General features: G+C 48.7%; 1 protein-coding gene across 6 annotated transcripts in view; it reads right to left on the minus strand.

Moving 5' to 3' along the window:
• PLXNC1 (plexin C1) overlaps positions 1 to 22,968 on the minus strand; it is a 160,296-nt gene extending 137,328 nt beyond the window's left edge. For 3 of the 6 annotated variants that reach the window (XR_014794738.1, XM_084880320.1, XM_084880317.1), the window contains exons 1-2: positions 21,497 to 22,967; positions 1,704 to 1,841 (exon numbers count right to left, since the gene is read on the minus strand). Coding sequence is in view for 5 of the 6 variants with exons in the window: in XM_084880320.1 (XP_084736446.1) it covers positions 1,704 to 1,841; positions 21,497 to 22,561 (1,203 nt within the window). In the remaining variant the exon portion in view is untranslated. Of the gene's footprint in view, positions 1 to 1,703; positions 1,842 to 21,496 lie in introns of all 6 variants that reach the window. The other 3 variants (XM_084880319.1, XM_084880318.1, XM_084880316.1) reach the window with 2 other exon arrangements.
• Between the last annotated feature and the right edge of the window lie 1,255 nt (positions 22,969 to 24,223).

Below are 24,223 nucleotides of genomic sequence, written 5' to 3' on the forward strand. Positions count from 1 at the left end.
CTTCATGGTACCCAGCAACTTGTGCAGAATGACTGATGGGTGTTTACCTTTCCCGGGGAAATTAAGCTAACACAACAGGAAACAGGATCAGTGTATATTTTAAAGGAATGCGTATACAAACAAGCTCCCTCCCATATGGTACTGGGTTTTTTCCAAAGGAAACAGATTAAATTAAATTCCTACCAGGCACTTGGCACTGCATCAGGCTGTGGGACTCCAGGGCCCCCTTCTCAAGACACTTAAAATCAAGTTGAGAAGGCCAGACAAATACAAGAGAAAAGGTTAGGCATCAAAGCAAGACATTTGTAATGAGTCAAAAAAAAAAGATACAGATAGGAGTATTTCAGGAGATGAGGGGAAAACCTAATCACTACAGATTTAGTACAGAAGTCCTCAGAGATGAGATGGAGCTTAAACTAAGCCAAAGCTCAGAGACATAGCATTCAGTAAAGCAGAGAGAGAAAAGAAAGCAAACCAGTGCGAGCAAAGGTATGGCAACAAGACTACGGTGCACATTTGCAGTTGAGCGAGCAAAGCTTCGGCCGAGACAGCAGGCAGGACTGGAGGTCTCCTGAAGAGGACGGGGCTTTTAGGCTGTCTAGTGCAGTGGTCGGCAAGCTGTGGCTAGCAAGCCACATGTGGCTCTTTGGCCCCTTGAGTTTTTTAGCAAAGGCAGCTTAGGAGTACCCTAATTCAGTTAATAACAATGTACCTACCTATATAGTTTAAATTTTAAAAATTTGGCTCTCAAAACAAATTTCAATCACTGTGCTGTTGATATTTGGCTCTGTTGACTAATGAGTTTGCCGACCACTGGTCTAGTGCAATCTCATTTACACATGAGGAAATGGACTCTCAGAGAGATCAGGCAGTTTACCTAAGGCACACAGCTAGTTATCCGCGGGAGATCAGCTGAGAAAACAAATCTGTTAACCTCCCATTTGAATGGGATCTGAGCAGACAATAAATTGGCTACAGAGAGCTAAAGGAACAGTGTGGCTCCCAACCAGGAATGCTGGTGGAGGCCACAGGAGGTGTTCCATACTCGCTTGCTGATGAAATTGAGAAGGTAAGTGCTATATAATTTCAGGCCAATTACTAGGTATTTCTGATTTTATTTTCTCCTCCTTCCCACTGGCCCTCCCCCAAGTGGATAAAAAAATCTCAATGTGACGAGGGGTGCATCCATGCAGCGAGAAAGTATAGTCTCCAAGATCAAAGCCAAGGGGAGTCTCACAGATTTCAGGTCTCCGACCTCTCTGGAGAGAAGGAGCACCTGCTTCTTTCCTCTCTTCAAGCCCTCCAATCTCTTATTTCTTGAAGTTGTGAGAAATCTGGCACTTTGTACATTTTCATTATAAAGGAGATAGAACTGGAAGGTTAAATGCCTCAGGGAGGTGAGTCAGGGGTGGGGTAGGGGCCAGATCCCCATCTACCTCACCTAGGCAACCAGTGAGTAAGGAAGGGGGATGTCTTGGCAGGAGCTGGGAGACAAGGTGGCTGGTGCTTTGTCGCATAGCTAGGGAAAGAATTACAAACAGACTTCTAGAAAATTCTTCCAGGCCATTTCAGGAGTCACTGAAAAGTTCATAAAAGCAGTTGGTATGGTGTTGTGCATAATTCAGACACATTAAAACATAATTAAAAAGCACAAAATCAGGTCACTACTAACATCGACTCTGAAGAAGGCATGAAACACCCACCTTAAGTAACTGGCCGTCTCCAGTCCCCAGGAACAGAACGGCCCTGTTCATCACCACGGTGCCGTACACAGACGTCAGGTCCGAATGGATCATGGTGGACGGCGCAATCGGCTGCACTTTCTCAGGTTGATCTTCTTTCTGAACATTCGGGGGGGGGGGGGGGGGGATGCACAAATAGGAAAAGTTAATTTTTAACAGCCATAATTCAGGATGATTAAATGTCTCTTATGCCCACCTGGGAAGGCTCCTACTTGAGCCCCAAATATAATCTCTTCGACAAGATCCCAGGAACAACCTTCTATCCTTTTCATCTGCAAAATCGCCGTGCTTGCCCAGCCCACGGAAAGCCATTTGTTTACTATGTATTAACACGTATTGATTGCCAGCAGTGAGCTAGCCATCCATTTAACACTCCCCCAGCTGATATAGGAAGCTGAGTTCCACTTTACTGCCAGGAGAGAGCCCACTGCTGAATTGGGAGGGAGGCAATCTTACACTTGGCTGTTTGCAGGATCCTGCTGCCGTTTGTTTTAGCGAGGCACTGGCTTCTGCAAGGTTCAACAAGCCACTTCCCAGGATGTGAGGCAGACCATCCCTCCTATGGGGTGTGATGGCAGAAGGAAGGGTGTAATGTGAAGCCCAAAGACAGGGAAATGAATTCAGAGGGTAACGAGGGGGAGATATGGTCATGGACGGTGGGAAAGAGAGAGCCACAGCGCCAAGGAGAAACTGAGCGAAGGGCTGGACCTGGGGCTGATGCTCCTGACGAGGAAACGAAGAGCACACCTCCCACCAGAAAGCACTTAAATAGCCTCAGGTCTGAGCACCTAGACTCGCATGTTTGCTCCTGATCATTAAAGAAAGTCCCGTTTTAAACCCAGAGCAGACAGAGTGCTGACCAAAATGTCTTTTTCTTTCTTGTCTAAGGACGTGAAGTATTTGATGTTGCTTCCTGCCTTCACCAACAGAGAACGGAGTTTGTTACACAAATCTCAGGAAGATATGGAGTTAGAAAGAGCCGCTGCTGTCTGTAGCTGCTGAACACAGTGTGATATGCATTTTGTCTGCCAGCACTCGGTTCCCAACTGCGCTAAGGTTTTCAAAGGCCCGTTTAAGTCTTGGCCAATGAGAGGGCTGGCAAACTTCAGGGAGCAGCACCGCAGCCCCCAAATCGCCCCATCTGGAAGGGGGAGGTTGGCAAGGGAGGCTGAGACTTATTAACTACATTATAGTATTGCCAACAGTGTTTATGTCTTTCAATTTATGTCTTATTAAATATTCATTATTTTTAAACCCACCAAGTTTCATTAACATCTACACTGAATGGATCCATGGACTAAGTTGATCTCTGACACTTTTATTTAAAGAGCCGCCTCTACCGTTCTGCTGAAGTTGTGCTGTGAAGAAGATAAACTGGGAAGGATTTCCTCCCATGCCAATGCCATAGTCTCTTTTCTTGATTATGGTATCACATAATTGTCCTCATCCCCCTATTCCCATCCCAAACTCCTCCCCATGTATGCTCCACCTCCCCCCCCTCCCCCCCCCCCCAATCCATGACTACTGGTTAGGCTTATATGCATGCACACAAATCCTTTGGTTGATCTCTTCCCCTTACCCCCACCCTCCCCTACCTTCCCTCTGAGGTTTGAGTCTGATCGCTGCTTCTCTGTCTCCAGGTCTGTTTCTGTCATGATCTCTTTTCAAGGGAAAAAATGTCATAACCTAGGGAGAAAGCGACTTATTTGCATAAAATATTCCATAGTAAACTCAGTTTTGAAAGACTTTTTGAAAGCCCATTACAGCTTTCCTTCCTGCTAAAAGATACTTTCCATGCAGTTGGGGAAGATGAGGACCTGTCCTGTTAAAATTTAAGTTAAGAAAAAATATCTATGAATCAGAACAACAGATCACTGTTTTTAGATAAAGATATCCTGTGACTATGAGCAGAAAAAGAAAAATCAGATGACCTTTAGATTTAAAAAAGCACACACACACACACACACACACACAACACACCACATATCTTTAAAATAAAACCAGAAGCCAATGCCTTGCTTTAAAATAAAACCAGAATTGTTCAAACTTAACACTGGCCACCTATGCCTATTACTTGTATTAAATACTAGAGGCCTGGTGCACAAAATTTGTGCAGCGGGAAGGGGGATGGTCCCTCAGCCCGGCATGCAATCCTCGGGGGATGTCTGGCTGATGGCCAGCATTCAGACACCCTTAGTGCGGCCACAGAGGCAGGAGAGGCTCCCGCCACTGCTGCTGCGCTCACCAACTGTGAGCCCAGCTTCTGGCTGAGCAGCACTCCCCCTGTGGGAGAGCACTAGCCACTGCAGTGAGCATCTACCCCCTGGTGGTCAGTGTACATCATAGCAACAGGTCATTCCACCATCCAGTCAATTTGCATATTAGCCTTTTATTAAATAGGAGGATTTGAGCAGCACTGAGAGGTTAACTCAGAGAATTGGGTATCATCTCTGTCTGGGCATCTGGTATATTCTAATATCACTATCTTTGGCTAGAGAACTCCTTTCTTCTCCATCTCTTGACACAGAAAGAGGAATAGCAGTGGTGCATCCTCAAGGACCAAATGGGAGAGTGCACTCCCATGTCTGATGAATAGAAGGTGCTTAGTTACTGTAGCTATTCTGATTAGCCAAGAACATGTCGCAGCAGCCTTTGCTGAGGTGGGATAAGATATTCTGTCTGTGAAATATTGGCTCCAAAAAATAAAAAAGAAGAAGAAGAAGAAGAAGGAGGAGGAGGAGGAGGAGGAGGAGGAGGAGGAGGAGGAGGAGGAGGAGGAGGAGGGAAGAAAAAGGAAGGAAGGAAGGAAGGAAAGAAAGAAAGAAAGAAAAAGAAAGAAAGAAAGAAAGAAAGAAAGAAAGAAAGAAAGAAAGAAAGGCAGCTCAAAAGCTGAAAGGGAACAATGTGAAAACTGACTTCTGAGTGTCCCTCAAGTTGCAGTTTTCAGAATGAAGATCTGAATCAATAGCACAGGTAGGCAGTACAGCCATTAAACCCATGTTACCCAACTGGGGAGCTGGTGGCACAGAACAAAACGCCTGGGAGCAGGGGCCAGAGTTAGGACTGCAGCGTGGTTCTCACCCACCAGGGGTGGGGCAGTTTATTTCACGCTGCTGGGGGCTGGCTTTCCAGGGTGTGATTAAGTCTAATGCAGCTTGATTAGTAGGGTGGTTATGAAAAAGAGATAATAATGGTAGTAGTAATAAGAATATGTTGATATGTTATCTGTAACATGTACTTACTGTGTGCTACTAGGAGTATTTTATCGTCTTACTTAATAGGAGCCATGTAGGGGAGTGAGCAGGCATCCTGGGTTGAAATCCTGGCCTGTCCTTTTCTAGCTAAGTCATTTGGGGCAAGTCATCTAACCGCTCTGTGACTCAGTTTCCCCTGTACACACAGAAGTGGTGGCAACAGCATTTATGCCATAGGCTTGTTATGAGGTCTGAAGGAGTTAGGAGGAAGCCTCAGTAAAGCTGAGGGCAGTGTCTGGCCCAGAGGGACACGCAACACGTGTTTGGTCTCATTACCTTATTTAAAAACACAAAGGCTTCCTGCCACCCCGTGGCAGCATTCCCACCTATTTCTTTGCCACCAGAGCCATACTTTAGTTCAGGTAGCAATAAGCCCAAGCCTGGGAAAGCCACGACTGGGGACCGAGCCAAGTGGCAATCCCACTCCCTGGGGCCATACACCAACTTTCCACCCCTCGGAGCTGGGGGTGGCCATGTGGCCCAGGTCTGCCCAGTAAGCTATCAGAAGTCCGCTTGAGGGGCTTCTGGGAGTAAGTTTCCTCCTTGACAAGAGGAGGCTCTTAAGGTGAGCCAGTGGCCCCCTTCCCGGGCCAGCTCCCCCTGAAATTGGTGGTGTGAGGCCCTCTGCACATTTGGTTTCCACGACAGTCAAAGTAGAAAGTGAAAATGGACAGCTGAGGCCGGTGTGGAGGGGATGATAAAAGGCCCTCGGCTCTCCAGGATGTGGTTGAGCACAGACGACTAACCTCTAAACTTTTTACTAAGTTACCGATCGCCGTCATGGTATAGGCTGCTCTTGATTAGGATTTCTGTTCCCTGAGACGGTGTGTGCAGGGAGAGCCCAGGCGTGCGGGGCCTGGCCCTGCTCTCCAGCTCCCCTCAGTGCTGGGCCTGGGAGCCGGGAAGCCGAGTTCCGTCCTCTCTCCCTGGACGCCGCTGGCCAGTAAGGGCTGTGCAGCCAATTACACACGGAGCCTGGGAGGAAATAAGAAAGCTGAGCTTGGCCCTCCCGTGAGGGCTGCTGTGGCTGAATGGAAATGGATTCTTTTGTGCTGGAAACACACAGAAATGGACAGGTCCCCATGAATGGAAAAAGGAGCCCTATGAATGGCTCTCTTACGCTCATTTCAGCAACTGGAAACAAAAGAAAGGCCCCAGAGAGACCTCCGCACAAAAGTGAAGTGAATACCTAGGGAGCTGAGCAGAAAAGGAGGGGCGGGGGGGGGGGGGGAGTACAGTGGGCCCCAGCATCCAGGGACTATTCTGACTCTTCTTTTGACCCATTTTCTTTCTTGCCCCCCTCCCCGCTTGGAGTATAATCACTAATGTTGCTCCCGGCCTATTCTGACTAGTTTATTATGTGTAATTTATTTCTGAATCCCAGCCTCTGCTTGTTCCTCTGTGTGTAACAAGGTTAATGCCTTGTAATGATGCTTTTGCCAGTTCTGCCTTTCATGACAAAATCCAATCCTGATTTAACTCTAAACCTTGTCTCCCCTTTGGGCTTTCCCGGTTCCCTCAGACTTGTCACTCTGCTTCTCCTGTCTGCCATGTCTAACCGGAGCGTCCCGCCTACATGCAGCTGCACAGCGAGGGAGACTTCTTCCAGTTTGCAGAAAAAGCTACCTTGTCTCAAATGATGCTTGGGCTGAAAAAGATAGAGCCCTTGGGCCAGACATGCCAAAGTGGACTGGAGAAGGAGCAAGCACTGGAGTGTGAGTGTGAGTGCGTGTGAGCACACAGAGCAGTGGGCACACCACAAGGGAAAGTGCTGGACTTCCTTCATGCCATCTTTCACTGACAATCCCCACTCTCAGCGGGCACTGCACAGCCCCAGGTGCGCCAGTCATACATTCCAGGGTGTGAATAGCGCCCTCTGGAGTTGAGTAGTACCGTGTCCCAACCCCTCCCGTGTGAAAGCTGGCCTGACCCACCAAGGCTCATGCAGGGAGCTCATAGCCATGCTACAGCTGTTTTGGGAACAGGAGGGGAAATGTGCCCAAAAGTGGAGCCTCAAGTGCGGGGAACCCCGCAAGTCTTTACTCTAAGTCCTTATGCTAAAAAGGACTCTCTTAAATTGTCTTTTTCCTTGTGGGGCCAGAGCAGACACTGACTGGGTGTCTATGAACTTCTTACACAGAAGAAAGGCCTGTTGGGCAGCTCATTTTGCATCCTGCTACCCTTTGGTATACACCTATACTTTGAAACAGTTTTGTCATCACTTTCTAAATTACTAACCCAAAGGCTCACTTGCCTGAAGGAACCTCCCTAGGAGCCCTCCATCCAAGTTCTAGCTCTTACTCTGTCCCCTACAGGCTGCTTGATTTTGGCAAGTTAAGTCCCTGAACCTCAATGATGGAATCTGTAAAATGGACACAATAATACACATACCTGTCGATTAGCATGTGTGTTATTGTGTCCATTTTACAGATTTGAGAGGCCAAAATGAAATCACATGTATGGAAATAACTAGAAAATAACCTTTATTATGCTAGAGAAATGGGAAGAACAATTATTCACTCAGATTAGACAGTGATTTCACTAGCCATTAAGGTTCCTGTCACTTTTTCTTATTCTTCTGCAGTACACAGCACTGATCTGGCTCTGACTAAGTTCGTGGCATCTTTCTGATCATCTGAAGAAAGAATTTACTTTGGAAACTCAAATGACAAAGAAGGAAACATTTAAAGTGTGCAGGAGGAATGGAGAAGGAAAGTTTGAGGACAGTTAGGCAGGCACCTCTGCACCAGGCAAGATCTGGCAGCGTGCAGTCCAGCACAGGAAACATGAAAAGTGCCAGAGTTGGTATTTCACACCCTCTCACTTGCTCTTCCACCTTCCTGCCTCCTTCGGAGGGCCCCAGGCCCTCCAGCCTCTCATCCCTCCCTGCCACCAAATACCCACCAAGATTTATGCACCATCTCCCATCTAAATCTCCATCCCTCCGTATAGCTACTTCCAGTCAATTACTTATGAAAAGATACCTGACTCAAATAATTCACAAAAAGATATGAATGGTTGATAGTGTGAAAAATGCATTTTCGTGGGCTCTTGGAGTTGAAAGAGACTCACTCTGCCAGTGTGCCAGCTATTGGCATTGAATTCAGAGATTTGTTTACTATGGGGCTGTCCTGTGTGATGCAGGACTTTTAGCATCCCTGACCCTGTCAGCAAAGTGCCAGCAGGGCCTCCATCATGGCGACTGCTGAAAAAGCTCAGTCCCTGCATTTCTAAAGTCCCTCTCCACCTCCACATCTCTACCCTATCCAAGACCCCAACATCTCACTCCTGAACCTCCTGGTCTCTTGCTCTTAACCTAAAATCTATTCTCCATCCAGTAGCTAGAGTAATCCTTTAAAATATAAAACCCATCAATGTTATTGCCTAAAACTCTTCAATGGCTTGCTCTCACACTTAGAATTAAATCCAAATGCTTCTTCTCGCCCCCCCCGCCCCACCCCGGTCTTCAATGAGTTGGTCCCTGACAACTTCTTCAGACTTCCTTGTCCCCCTCTTTCCCTGCTTCAATTCCCACGGTGGCCTTCTTTCAGCCTTTTCAAATGTTACCATCTTCCTGCCTCAGAGCCTTTGTCTCTGCTACTTCTTCTAGATGTCCTCTCCCCACTCTACTCCCTTGTGGGCCTTTCTAATTTCTTAGGTTTCAAGTTCAGTCACCTCCTCATATTATACAACTACAGATCTATCCCCAGCTGTTATTCTGGATCATTGCACTCCATTTGTTTCCTTCAAAAACACTTATTACAACTATTGTGTTTAGATTTTTATTTATTGTCCATCTCTCAATAGACTCTAAGCTCTACAATAGTTTATCTTAGTCTATACATTAAATGCAAACTACACTCAGCAGCTGGCATGCAGTAGGTTGTCAATAAACATTTGTTGAATGAATGAACAAATGCACGAATTGATGTTTGAATGGTTTTGGTCAATATCACCTCAGGCGATGCTGGTACATCACGGAGGAGGCCTAACATTACAGAGTTCTTCAATTGAGTCAACATTTGTCCCTTGTAAACTCTGAGTCACACTTGAACCTTGGGGAACAATACTAAACTACCCCACACTTCCTACTCCAATGTATCTTGGCCTTCTCTGAATTTCACATCGACGGTTCACTAACTATCTGTGAGAGGCAGTTTCTGGGGCTTTTGCTATCCCAGCCATTGAAGGTCCACAGGTGCAGGGCACTGAACACGTGGCTCTGAGAAGTAAGCAAGGCACTTTGGGTATTCTCTGACTGCTCTTTCCCGTGATCAGAGTAGCATAAATTATGAACATGCCTCGCATTGAGCTAACACTTTAAAATAATGGCATAATGGTATAATGGTAGCGTGGAAGAATAGGAAAGACAAGAGATTTTAAGTAAAAAGTGATTTGGGTTCAAATTCAAGCTCTATTATTTATGGGCTAAAAGTCTGGGCAGTCAGAAACTTTCTGAAGTTTCTCCATCTGCCCATCCACACCTCATTTATGGAGCACTTGCTCTTGGCCATGTCTTGATCTGTAAAATACAGAGGAGAATAAAGCTGGGATTGTCAAAATAAGCCAATCAAATACATTTTGAAACAAAATGCAACGCTTGACACTTTATGCCACTGGTCTCTGAAACACTTGCTAACTGAAATGAATGGTGAGAAGGCCTGCACTTATGTCCACAGTTCATGAATAGAATTCAGAGGATCCATGAAATTAGATGAGAAGAAAAAAAACAACACCTTTATTTTAGCAAACTCTAATTGAAACTTAGCATTTCCTTTCATTATGGATGCAGGCCACAGTGGTATTAACTGAGCCTGTGACTTTGTCACTAGGAGAAAGCAGGTATTTTCATATCATTTTGTAGTTGTTTCAGATATCTCAAAATATTGTTTACACTATCTCTACTTTGATGTTATGGTTGTTACTGTTCCTAGATCTTGCTATTTAATGTGTATATTAGACCTCAAATGGAAAAAAGTATTTTGACATATCTGTATATGTATATAATTGGTTTGTTCTGCAATTCCCTCTTTTTGTTTTGTGCGCTTAAAACCATTATCCTGAGAATAATCTACAGGCTTCGCCAGAGCACAGGGTTCCGTGGGATGCAGAACCCCTGCTGAGGGGCGTGGAGAACTGCGCCTCAGAGGAGCCAGGCCAGCACTTGGAATCTGACTGTAAGAATCAGTCACTGATGGAGAAAGGGGCCTCGGGAGGAGGTCAGTGAGCAATCATTTAGGGACAGCTGGTGTGGCAGAGACTATACTTCTCCAGCAGACTCTTCCCAGACCAGCTCATTCCTGGGGCAACCTCAAAGGCGAGGAGCTCGGGAGACGCCCTTCCCTCTAGCAGCCCGGCGGGCCTGTGTTCTGGCTGTAAGTACAGCTCCAGGGTCTCACATCTCTTAGCTCCCTGTGCTACACTCACCATCTTCTCCCCCAGAGGAAGAGCAGCTTCTTCCTAGTCTGACGAGCATGTATGAGGTCCCACTATGTGTTACACAGCCTTATGGATGCCTGGGAAACAAAGTGAGATAGACCCAGTCACTCCCTCAGGCTCGCGCACCCCACACAGGCGGTGCTGAGGCCAACACAGAGCCTGGCAAGGTACAGGAGGCCCTGCACAGAGTTACAGAGCAGATCCCCATTTCCCGAAGTCATGGCCAACTGCACGCTTAGTGACTCCTCCTAAGTGTCCCAAAGGCATCTAAACAGCAACAAAAATTAAATTTATCTTCAAATTGGTCACCAACACCTCTCAGTTCTACGTCTTAGTAAGCTGTTTCCTCCATGCCTCCTCTCCACCCTAACTGCTACCAATCTTGCCTCACCCAGGTCAGGGCTTCAGCTTCCCTCCGATGGATTACTGCAACCCACAGCATCCCTGTTTCTCTCCATGATCGGCCCCACCACTCCAGACCAAGGCAACATTATTTCCTGCCTGGACTACTTCAGGAGCCTCCTGCAGGTTTCCCTGCCTCCACTGGGGCCAATCTCTTCTCCATTCCCCACAGGGCAGCCATTATTGGGGAACTCAAATCTAATCATTTCACATCCCTTCCAAGGCTCTTCTATGCTTCAAGGAAAAAAAATACAATCTCCTTCCCACAGCCTGCAAGGTATATAGGATTGGGCTGCTGCTTCCTTCAGCAACCTCCTCCCCTAACACTCTCCCTTGCCCCCCTCCCTGTACTCAAACCACTCAAACCTTTTGTTCTTCAAACTGACCAAGTCATGCCCTCCTTTTGGCCCTTGAACTTGCTCTCCTGTCTGCGAGGAGTGGCTCCCTTCCGGCTCTGGTGACGACCCTGACTATCCGTTCTCATCTTCCTGGTGTCAACCCAACCTCCCATCAAGGCAACTGTCTCCAACACCTGTTTCGTTCCTTTACAGCCCCAATCTCAGTCTGTGCCTCAGTTTCCTCATCTGTAAGATGGAAGTAACAAGGTTACCTACCTCATAAGGTTGTGGTGAGGATTAAATAAGTTAATATTGGTAAAGCGCTTACTTAGAACACTTGGTACACAGTACGTGCTCTGTAACTGCTCAGTTACTCTAATATAAACATAACTTATTTGTGTGCTGTAGGTTTATAGTCTACTCTTGCACCAGTGGGAGAAATGTCTTCACTCAGTACTTGGCACATAATAGGAATGCAAAAAATTATTTGTTTTAAATAATGGCTGCCCTTCTACTCAGTTGCCTTGCCTGCCACCTGGCCTTACCCATTCTATGTCTTGAGTAATCTTTCTAGGGCACTATCAGATCCTGTCTGCTTATAACCCTGCTGTGTCCTTCATTAGCCTTAGCCATGCTTTCACACCCTGCGCAGCAGAGTCCTGGAAGGTCCTCTGAGATGCCTCAGGGACAGGCCTGGGTGTCGGGGTCTGGGAACCTCCCCACTCCTGCTTCACCCTGGGCCCCCACTGGCGGCAATGGTCTCAGCCAGGGCAGCAGGCCAATTCTGATTTGCCAGTCTTTTTCTCATACCGAGCTTCTGGTTAAGACGTATGTTAAGGGCCAGGTTTGGAAAGTCTGAAAATGACTAAACACCAGGTTAAATCCAGCCACCTTTGCCTGTCTCATTAAGCCCTTTGCCATCTGGACCTGCACACTCATTTCTGGACACTCCCCAGCGGGATGTGCTTCCTGCGGGTCACAAGCCTATGCAACTTCCTGCGTGCGCACAAGCCGCTCCCTCTCTCCACAACTCCCTTCCTTGCCTTCTCCCCGTGGCTCCAGTTTCACCCCTCAGAAGCCTCCCAGGTCCTCCCAGGCCGACTTTGATGCCCCTTCTTGTGGCTGACACAGCACTTTATTTTTAATTTTTTTTGTGTGTGTACACCTGCATTGTAAAGGGTTGTCTTGCTCTCACGCCACAACAGCAAGGGTCGGCAAAATATCACTCGTTGGCCAAATCTGGCCCACCTGTTTTTTTGTGTGTGTTTTTTTTTTTCCCCAAATGACAACCATGAGGTATGAATTATATATTTTTAAATATTTGGGGGAAAAGTCAAAAGAAGAATATTTCATGACAAGTGAAAATTAAGTGAAATTTGGATTTCCGTGTCTGAGGTCTCATTGGAACATCACCCACGGTTACTGCCACCCTACACAGTGGCCATGTCACTGCAACAGAGACTGTATGTGGCTTGCAGAGCCTAAAATACTGAAGATCTGACCTTCACAGAAACAGCTGCTGAGCTCTCCTAACAGCACTGGCCTGCCAGTGGGCCAGCATCACTGGGGTCAAGTCCCCATCATAACTTCTCCTGGAGAACACTATGTGTAACTACCCTGTTTCCTCAAAAATAAGACAGTGTCTTATATTAATTTTTGCTCCCAAAGATGCGCTAGGTCTTATTTTCAGGGGATGTCTTATTTTTCCATGAGGAAGAATATGGTACACATTTATTGTTAAATGAAAATAAAGGAAATGTATTACCTGTATACGGTACGGTAGTACAGTAGTTGTCAACACAAACCAGACAAACTGTGAATCCTACAGTATCAAGAATTTACCCATTTATTCAATGACAATCATGTCATTATCTTCTGGAACATTATCATAACAATCCAATTCCTGAATTTCCTGGTGAATTTCTTGTGACTCCATTTCTTTCAGAATCAGTGGACCAAATCTCTCATGTTTAGCCTAGTGAGGGCCTTATTTTTTGGGGTAAGCTTTATATTTCACTCAGAAGGAAACCTGTAAGTAGGTCTTATTTTCGGAGGATGTCTTATTTTCGGAGAAACACGGTATTGACTAGACAGCCAAACTGATATGAAAATCAACTAGAGGAACTGTGAAAAACAGGTCGTAATTTGTGACAAGATAAAAACGTGTACTAATGTAAAACAGTTAGTATTAAGACGATTTGGTGTTAAGACAGTATAAAAAATTGCATTATCATCAAGATAGAACATTAAACTAAAAAAAACTATAAGTACATTTGATAAGATAAAAAATCTTACTACTATGCCCCTATTCCCACAAACAGGTCAGACCCTGATGCCCACAAACTGTCCCCCATCAGACTTTGGGATTTCTCACAGCTGGCCTCAGTCTTCAGCAGCCATGGGCACTATGTAGCAAGGTCGGCAAGGTCATCAAGCTCAAAGGGAGGTAGAGGTTGTACCATACTATGTGGTCAACATGGTGATCCCAGTGTAGCTCTTCCATCACGCCATCCTAAGAGAACCTTCCCACTGTGCCTACCAGGGTACGTCACATGTTTGACCCCCTTCTTCTGATTGGACCAGGGGTCAGTATCTGCCGCAAGGGCCACAAATCCCTACTCTGAATGGTGCTCTATTTGGTGTGAAAAATGAATTAGACACAATTCTCTTTCCTGGTGATTTGAACTAATTAATATAGAAAGTTTTTGCCAGTGTGGAGCCCAAGCAGAAGGGCCAATGCCATGGAGAGGTAGAGTGGGCATCAGGCATGCTGAGACACATTCAAGTAGAAGGGTTGAGGGGCAGACATTTGAAGAAGCAGAGGCCATGTGGTAGCCAGACTGAAGGAGGCAGCCTTGCTAATCATGTTGACAGTGAGACCTTAGAATGGACATCCATCACTTGTTGCTAAGCTCCTTCAAGCTGCCTTGAGTCCAGAACCATCTCCCAATTCCATCTCAAAGATCCCTATCCAATTACATTACTAATCACGATGGTGATGATAGTCATAGCATTTACTATGGGTCAAATAGTGTTCATCCTAGACAGATTAACTCACTAATCCAAACAATAATCCTATAAGGCAAATACCCTGTTTCCCCGAAAATAAGACAGTGTCTTATATTAATTTTTTCTCCTAAAGTTGCGCTAGGTCTTATTTTCAAGGGATGTCTTATCTTTCCATGAGCTAGGTCTTATTTTCAGAGGATGTCTTATTTTCAGGGAAACACAGTAGAATGCCTACTTATAAATGAAGAAACCAAAGCACAGAAAGAAAACATAATTTGCTCAAGGCCATACGACTGGTAAGTGGCAGCTTTGATCCCAGTTGACCTGGCCCCAGAATCTGTGCATGTAACTACTACAGAGTACTGCTGCCATTCCTAGATTTCAGTGTAACTCCACTAAATCCACCATCCCTTATCTGAGCTTGCTTAAGTAACTTTTTGTTTCATGCAACCAACTGCGTCTAAAATGGATATTAGTATTCGAACTGACGCTATAGAGTTGGCCCTTGGAGAGATTTTATGTGTGTGGAACTGGTTCTGGTGTTCAGCAGAATGGAAGATTCTAGAAGCACCCCCTGCATCTTGGAATGAAATGCAAAATAGACTATTGTATGGAAGAATGAATGAGCTAGTTAAACTATGACCTGTAGGTTCCTGAGAGCCAGACTACAAGCTCAAAAAGAAAAAGGCTTTAGGTATTCTATTTGAGCAATTAGAAGAGAATAAGAAATATAAGGTAGTTGTGGACCGTGAAAAAGAAGATACCTACTAAGAAAGGCTCTCAGTGGCTTAATTGGTCACATTTTTGGAAAACAGAGCTTAATAGCCATTCCTACACAGGGACCTCTCCCATGAACTACACTTCAGGGAGAGGCCAGCACTGGACTGCCCGCCTGCACTGTGTTTCTGCCATCTGAGCCAGCCCTTAAAAAGGAGTTCCTGGATCCTATTTCAACCAATAGGACTGAAGCTTTCCACATCCAATCAGAGCTATGCAGCTATAAGCCCATCAGCTTCTTCACCAACCAATCAGAGTGGCTCCTTTCTGAACAATTAGGACAGTGTCTTCTGAACTAATCAAACTTCAAGGATTTGGAGTCCTCATTTGCATGAAGACAGACCAAGGAGGCATCAGAGGTGGGAACTTCTGTCTATACAAGTCAGCTCCCCTGTGGGTCTGGGAGTATACTTTTCCTTCCCACTTAAGATGAGACAGAAGATTGCATTTCCATGGCCAGAGCTGAAACACCTTAAATGTCTTGCTGGAGCAGAGCAGAGCTGTCTAGTCAGAGAGGAGCCTCTCCATACTGTATCTCAACTGAGCTGTTTGCACTGAATCAAGTTTCCTTCTTCACCACACCCACATCAAGATCATCCATGAACATAGTGGGATAAGTTGAAAATGGACAAGTTCTCATCTCAGGTGCCTCAGCTGGACTGCAAGGAAAATTGTGTTCCCTTTCAGCAGTGGTTCTAAAATGTGTGTATCAGAATCAGCTGGAGGGCTTGTTAAAACACAGAGTTTCTGATTTAGTGGGTCTAATGTAAAGGCCCAAGAATTTGCATTTCTAGCAAGTTCCCAGGTGATGCTTATGCTGTTAGGTCAGAGACTGAACTCTGAGAATCATTGCCCTACCTACAGCATAAAGCCCTTTTTCTCTTATCTCTGAAAGGCATGATCATGCACATTATTAAATTACTAGAGGCCCAGTGCACAAAATCCATGCACACATGTAGGGTCCCTAGGCCTGGCTGGTGATCAAGGCTAATCTGTGGGGTGACCGGTGGGGACATGGGGGAGGGGGGTGAGGGGAAACCCTGCTGACACTCACCTTGGCCAGCCTGGCACCGCCCACTTGCCAGCATCGCACCCCCCTCCCTGCCCCCACACTGCTGCCAGTCGTCTCCCTCTGCAGGGCAACTGGCAGGGCGATCAGGGCTCCCCCACTGACACCTGCCTTGACTGGCCTGGGGCCTGCAGGCTGGGGCAGCTCCTGCATTGAGCATCTGCCCACTGGTGGTCACTGCGCATCATAGTGACCAGTTTTTCTACTGTTCAGTCGATTTGCATATTAGGCTTTTATTATAGAGGATGTCATACAAGATCCAAACATGGGTTTCCACAGTCAAAGTTAACCTCCAAATTGGCAAGATCAGAAGTCTGGCTATTCCAATGAATAGGGATTTCTAGGGAGAGCCAGAGGAGTGGAGGATGCCAGATAGCCTGGAACTGGGAAAAGAGGCCTAGGGGCTCCAGACATTAAGAAAACACAATAGTTAAGGGAGAATGAGATAGCCAGATTCAGGAAAACATTGCAACTAAGCACAGAAATCATTTCCACCATGATCCTTCAAGAACCTTTATTTGTTAATTCAACAAATATTTCTCCCGTCCCCATCTATACAAGGTACTACATGCTAGGTACTCTTGGTCAAACAAAAAAGAAAATGTTATAAGGTCCCTTACTTTCTGGGGATTACATTTTTAATTGTTGCTGCTGATAAAGAAAAGAGTGTCTGTAGTCCAGATTTAGGCCAAGATCTCGATTTAGATTATGAGCTACGTCAGTGGTCGGCAAACTCATTAATCAACAGAGCCAAATATCAACAGTACAAGATAGAAATTATCTTGAGAGCCACATTTTTTAAACTTAAACTTCTTCTAATGCCACTTCTTCAAAATAGACTCGCCCAGGCCGTGCTATTTTGTAGAAGAGCCACTCTCAAGAGGCCAAAGAGCTGCATGTGGCTTGCAAGCCTTGGTTTGCCGACCACTGAGCTAAGTTGTGTCCAAGAACAAAAACTAGAAGCATTCCTTTGAGGCCCTGTAGGTCTGTCTCTCTGAGGTCATTAGAAACCTGAACAGAAAGAATGTCAGCACTATCTAGAAGTTGACAGTTTCAGAATTACAACTTCCCAGAGTATTAACTTTAGGTGGTCAAACACACAGAACCAGAAACTCAGTTCATGGTCAAGGATTCTCTGTTCTATCATAAGTCTCAGGTCTGCAAACAGCTGATCTTATCAGAGCAGTTGCAAGGGTCCAGCCAGCTCCACACAGGATAGAACAGACACCAGCACCCACTATCCATGGTGCCGGACTGTCCGAGGCCAGACCACCCAGGTCCTAAAGCCTCTGCCATTTACCAGCTGTGGAACCTATTAAAGCTCTCTGGGCCTCAATTTTATCATCTACAAAATCATCATAATACCTATGGTCCCTGCCTCATTGGATGGCTGTGAGAATCAACCAAAAAATTAGGCATGTAAAGTGCTTAAGACAAAGCCTGGCCATGACAGCTATCTAGTAGATACGGTAGTAGCCATGACTGATTTTTCCCTCTGAGTGGGTTTTGAGCTTTGAAAATCCACCATTGCATATCAAATGTATATATGAGGGTAAAAATCACTGTCTAGCCTACAGATTGCAAAATGGTGAGATGGGGATCATAACAGAAACCAAAGGAGGAAAAACATGACAGGAAGACTGTGGACTTTGAGGTCAAGAAGGCTGCACTGCCAAGTGGTCCCGGGACATCACTTCTGCATGCAGCGGCTGGAAGTGTCTTGGGTTACTGTCTGCCAGAGAGCATGTGAGTGTTTTGTGGTTGTTTGCATGACAGCTAAATTATGTCAGGCTTTGGTCCCATTGGCCAAGAGGATAAGAACACATCCCTCTCAGTATCTCTGGGGGTGGGGGGTGGGGGGAGGAGTGGGGGACACACCATGTTTAAACCACAAGCAATCCCAGGACCCAACTGTGGCAGCTAAACAAACCAGGAACAGTCAGACTTCAAACCTCAGGTACAAACACTTTCCACAAGTGCATTGGTGTGCAGGGAGTAGCTGGGGTGCAGAGAGGGAGGAAAGTAAATTAATTAGCTTATACATCATTTAAAACATTCATTTTTTATAGTAACCAAAGCACACAGATATGTTAGGAAATAGAATGAAAAAAAATCACATGAAGTTTTAAAAAATGCATTTCAAAGGGTCCCCTCCAACCTCAACCCCACATTTAGGGGAGGTTGGCTGCTGCCTTTTCAGTTAGGGGACTTTCAAGGGAAAGTTTGAGAACCACCAAAGTAGAAAAAATACACAAGAAGACATTGCAAGATCTCAGCGCTGACACCCGCTGTTTTATTCTTTTGTGCTTCCTCATCAGATAAATGGGAATGTTCCTCATAGACTCAGCCTCAGACTTGATGAGGGGCTCACTAGAAATAACATATGGCAAGGCACAGTGCAAATATTTCCTGGAGTTATCACCATCATTATTATAGGGCTGTTATTATTTATTAAGGTCTACAGAAATCGGCTGCCTTGGCACGTTCATGAGCTGAAGCTAACCTGCTGGAGTTGTGAAAGGGGATGCAAAGTTGGTGGCAAGGCAGAAAAAAGCAACAGCCCAGTGTGTAAAAGGCTGAGTAGTACACACTCGTGGCACAAGCATCCCACACATGAACCCTTAGCAGGAGGAGCTGAAGGAAAAGAAAATCAGCAACCTGTGATTGGTAGGAAAAGAGCCAAGAAACGAGAAAACAACCCAGTCACTCCTGTCACTTTGCTACCCATGGTTGATTGAAGATGGAAAATCAGAGCAAGCCATCGAATAGGAGAGGGAGAAGGCAAGCACATCTAGCCGCCTGTGCCTCGCTGCCTGTGGCTTACTGTTCAAATGACTGTCTGCTCTGAAGGAACCGCTGTTGGAATCTATTGAGGCTCCCTCTAGAGTGTTTCAAGCCTGTCTCCTGTGTTAGGCACCTATCATTCAGCCTGCCTTTTCCAAAACACAATCAAACCTGAAAATAAAATGCAGAACAAATGCCATTCAAATGACATCATTGTTCTGAGTGACAACTGGAGGCACACTGATCCCATGACCCCATTAAATGGGGTTGCAACCTGCCATTGTCCTTTCAGCAAAATCAGTGGCACCCAGCACAGAGCTGCTCACATTAGGAGGCATCAAACAAATGTGTGTTGAATGAAGTATCCTATCTGCCTGTTTAATAAGTTAGAAAATAGTCAGCTTTTTCAGCAAAACTACCACCTTTCCCCCCCTCCATTCAAACCCCTCTTGAAAATCCATTCCACGGAACCTTTTTCGTGCATAGTAGCAGCAAGAAATTTACTTAAATGAGGGAAGAAGAAAAGAGAAAGCAAAACTCCAAGCTCCCACCTGTGCGACCATGACATGCTATTGTTTGAACCAGAGTACGTTATTTAACTTGGATGACAAGCTCAGGGGGTAGAGACCCCGTCTTTCAGAACACATAGCTCTGAGCACATTGGGAGTTCTCAATAAATAGCAGCAGCAAGAAATGCTATGGAGGGACCTCTTAATTATTTCTTTCTCCAATTCCAGATTTCTGGCAGCATGTGTTTATCCCTCGCTTGATTTCCAATGGGCAGCTCTCTCCCAGAAGCTCCCGTGATGATGATAAACAGCTCTCCGACTGCCCCTTCCCCTCCTCATCCCAGCACCAGTAGGAACACCTGACTGAGCCAAAACACGGATTTCTGAGTGCATTCAGGATGCCTGCTGCGTTTGGAAGGGAACTAAGTCCTCCAGGCCCCAATGAGTAGAGAGAGGCAGTCAAGAGAAATGTTTTGGCTCCACACAGCTGTCAGATGGCAAAGCTTGGACTTCCACTGTTAGTACCTGCTGTGGGCCTCCGAGCTGTCTTATCATTAGCCCAAGAGACCAACTATGACTTAAGCTTGACACAAGTAATATTTGGGGGTATTTTCAAGTCTTTCAACAGAGGAGTGGAAGGTGATAATTTTTGCCAAATTCGAACTACAGAATATAAAGATCTAATAAAGACAGATAGTAAATATTAAATTATATGTGTATAGCAAGATTAAGTCCTTTAGGGTGCATTATATGTCACTTATGCTTTTAAAAAAATTATACCAGTGACTAAATGAAGGCATTATCAGCATGCAACTGATAGGCAAGGTGGAACAAGCTAATGACCATTCTAAAGGAGCCTTGTAAAGGATTTCAGTTATTTTTTTCTCCTTGGAAAATAGAGCTGATCTTTAGTAAGATGGGTTTTGCAGAGAAAGGGGTGAGTGCGGGTGGGAGTGTCTTTCTATACACATATTAATACACCTTAGAGCCAATGCTCCCCTCTATGCCCACACAATTGTAGCAACACAACACATTTTCCAAGTGGAGACTGCTCCCTTGCCTCCCTGACGTCTTTTATGCCAAAACAATAGCAACACCTGTAGCCATTAATTCCTGCTCTTTGATTTCTGTCCAGTTATAAAGGAGGCTCTCAGCAGGCTCGCCTCTCAGGAGCCATATGTGGAGTAGATGTGCCAGCAGCCTTGGAAGGAAAACGGCCTCTGAGAAGTGCACAATGGCTCCATAATCCCCATCAACCGGACCCTCTTGAACCGCTGCTTTATTTTCCAGTCAAAGAAACGCCAATCTCAAGAGTCAGCTGTGGCTGCCCTGGGAACCTCAGGGAAGCCGCCGCTGTTTGCCTGGTCGGGTACAACACAAGGGTGGTGCCTCTGAGCCCCCACGATTTAGTCAGGCAGTCTGGAGCCCAGACACTGCCTGTCGCACCCCAACACTTTCTCTTGCTTTCCCCACCAGGGTGAGGCTTTTCCTACAAAGCCACCTCTGCCTGCCCACCCGCTCCCCCACCCCGCGGGAGACCACAGCGCACCCTCAGCACAACCACAGCCCCGCCCCCCTGCGCTGGGTCACGCTGAGGGTTCTGTTTTGCTGAACAGAGAGCCTCCTTGCAGGGCGGCTCTGCCCCGCGTCCAGCAAGCTACCAACTCTTCAGACCGCATCCCACGGTTACCGTGGCGGCGGGGGCGCAAGGCCTGGCGTGTGGTGGCAAGTCCTTTAGGAAGTGGCTTGTCTGCGGAGGGCACTCTGTTTGGTAACCATGTTGAGGAAAGGGGTCAAAGCCAACACAAGCCAGCTAAAACCACACACCTGCGTTAGCGATTAGGGAAGGGAGGGGGTGGGGCTGCATGCGAGGCTCGGCCCCAAACAAGCGTCCACGTCTGGACAGGGAAGGACGGCACTGGGGTTTAGAGTTCTGAGCCTAATTCCTGCCCTCGCCACCTCCCCTGTTCCACTCCCTCTGGGGACAGCCGGCCCTGCTTTAGAGTCCCCGAGGCCTCGCAGACCCTGTGAGGACGGCGTCGGGCGGCCACGGGGCTGTGTGAACCCCATCCCGGAGCCGGTAAACGCCAACCCGGTCCCCCTCCCGCTCTGCCTTGGCGGCGGCGGCTCCTGGCAGGAGCGCCCCCCGGCGGCGGCCCAGGGCAGCACTTACGCAGCTGGGCTCGGGGCCCTCGAAGTCGCGGGAGCAGTTCTTGGCGCGCTCCTGGATCTCGCTCATCCTGAAGAGACACAGCGCCGTGGTGGCGGGGGAGCGCCTCTCCGGGCCCTCCCCGGTGGCCGCGCTGAACACGCCCGCCCAGACGCCCAGGGCCTCCACCAGGCTGGAGGACAGGAGCAGGCGGCGGCCGTCGGGGTGCCCGTGGCCGCAGTCGAGGGCCGCCTGGCCCTGGAACTTGACCTCGACGCTCTGCGCGATGCGCGCCATGCTGGGCCAGCCGGCAGCGTGGCCGCTGGTGTAGTTGTAGGGGTAGTAGGGGAAGTAGACGCTGGCGTTCCAGAGGAAGGCGTCCACGAAGTGCAGGCTGCCCGCGCCCCCGCCGTGCAGCTTGAGGCGGCCCAGCTCGTCCGTGTTGAAGCCGCGCCCCTCTGTGTTCTTGATGGCGATGGCCGTCTGGCGGTCGGACGCCGCCGGGTTGCAGCGGCTCGAAGTCTCGGTCTCGGGCAGCGCGTAGGTGGCGGCCACGGCCAGGTACCAGGGCTTCCCCTGGCCGAGGCGGAACACCACGCCGGCCGTCGAGCCCTGCGGGTGGCAGGACACGACTTCGGTGCCGTTGCGCAGGAAGCTGAGGCTCAGGTTGCCCAGGGGCCGCACCTCGCAGGCGCCGCGGTCGAAGGTCCAGCCGGTGAGCAGCAGCCCCCCGAGGCCGGCCGCCCCCTCGCGGTAGGGCAGCAGCAGCTTGCTGAAGCTGCTCCCCGGTCGGGGCCGCGCGGGGGGCGCCAGCGAGACGGGCTCCGTGCAGTTGCCCGCGCGGTCCCGGTACAGGCGCGAGAGCCGGCGCTCCAGGCTGTAGTCCAGCTGGTCCAGGCAGCTGCCGCTCGCCACGAACACGCCGTCCGCCCGGCTCACGGCGATGGCTCCGATGGCTTGCTCCGCCCGCCACACGGGCTCGTCCGCGCCCCGGCCGGGCGCCGCCAGAGCCAGCAGGCAGGCGAGCAGGGGCAGCGGCGCGGCGAGGCGCGGGGGGCGCGGCGGCGCTCTCCTCCGGGAGACCTCCATGGGGCTCCGGGGGTCGCCCCCGGGCAGGGCGCGAGGTGGCGGCGGTGGCTCAGGCGCGCGGCCACGGAGACGCGGGCGGCGGCGGCTCCTGCGCGCGCTCGGGCTCCCGCGGCCGCCCCATCCCCGCCGCTCGCCCGGGAAGGAGCGGGGAGGGTGGCGCGCGGCGGGCTCGCTCCGGCAGCCTGTGCGGCGGCGGCAAGCCCTGCGCGCTCCGGCCCCGCTTCCTCCTCCTCCTCCTCCTCGCCCTCCTTCTCCGGAGAGTTCCTCTGTGCGGCGCGGGCGCTCTCTCCCGGCGAGGCACAGAGGTGGGGGGAGCGCGGCGGGCGGGGAGGGCTGGAAAGGTTGGGTGCGCTGGTGCGTTTCACTTTCCCATTGTGAAAGTGGGATGCAACTGGCCCCCTTCCTCATCCTCTTCCTCCTCCGCCCTCCGCCTCCTGCCCGCCCGCCCTCCCTCCCTCCACGCCCACCTCCCCTCCCCTCCTGATTCCGTGCGATAGGGAGGAGGGAGGTCTGGTAATTTGGGTTACTGTGTAGGTGGCCTCTTTCATCTATTCAAAACAAAGCTGAGCCGCCGCCGCCGCCGCCACCATGCCCCTTGGCTGGCCCGGGGCTCCGGGGCGCGCTAACGGTGCACCCGGCGTGCTCCCGCGCGCGGAAGCCGGAGGGGCTGCTCCGAAGCTAGGGTTTTGTTTATCAGAGCAGCGGGGCAGGGCTGGGGTAGGAGGAGACGCCAGACACCCGGAGCTACGACCTCGGGCACCAGAGGGTTGGTTGCCTCTGAGGCCTGGGGGCTGGGCCACGGGGAGGCTGCGAGGGCGGTTGACAGGTGTGGACCGCGGCAAGGAGGCCCCGAGGAGGACCGCGGGAGACGGGGAGGAGCCCGAGGCTCAGGGGACAGGGGCTCCCCTATCAAGGAGGGTGAATTTCCCTGGTCAGAAGAGTGAGGTGGGGGAAGGCTGGCGCCCGAGCTCTGATCCTGGACAATCCCCGGCGCTGGAGCTCCCATATTTGAAAAGGGTCTCAGATCTCCCTTGGCAACCGAGTCCCAGGCTCTCAAACCCAGCCCTTCAAGTGCTACTCACCATCTGACCTTACTGATCATATCTAGCATTTGTTGAACACTTACTACATACCCGGTGCTGTTCTAAATTCACTACGGAAGACTCATTTAATACCCATAACAACCCTATTAATTAGTGAGTATTGTTCTCACTTAGTAGTGAGGAGAATGATCATGCAGAGCTTAGGGAACCTGCGGAGGCTGCGGGAGGGGGGGGGGGGGGGAAGCGGTGCTGCTGTTAAAAGATTCTAACCTGTATCCAGCTCTAGGGCCACTTACACCTTCTAACCAAGTGCCACCTGTGGCCATTACAATACTACCCAGAGAGCATTCTCCTCAGGTGTGACCAAAGTTCCCCAAGTTAAATGCTGCGCCCCCCCCCCCCCCCCCTTTCCCAGCCTTCTAATCCTGAAATAGGTACCTTTAGTTCTTAGAGCCGTGGTCGGCAAACTGCAGCTCACGAGCCACATGCAGCTCTTTGGCCCCTTGAGTGTGGCTCTTCCACAAAAATACCACGGCCTGGGTGCATCTATTTTGAAGAAGTGGCATTAGAAGTTTTTTTAAATATATATTTTATTGATTGTTTTCAGAGAGGAAGAGAG

This window comes from Pipistrellus hanaki (assembly GCF_964339955.1).
Source record: "Pipistrellus hanaki genome assembly, chromosome: 3".
Classification (NCBI taxonomy): domain Eukaryota; kingdom Metazoa; phylum Chordata; class Mammalia; order Chiroptera; family Vespertilionidae; genus Pipistrellus; species Pipistrellus hanaki.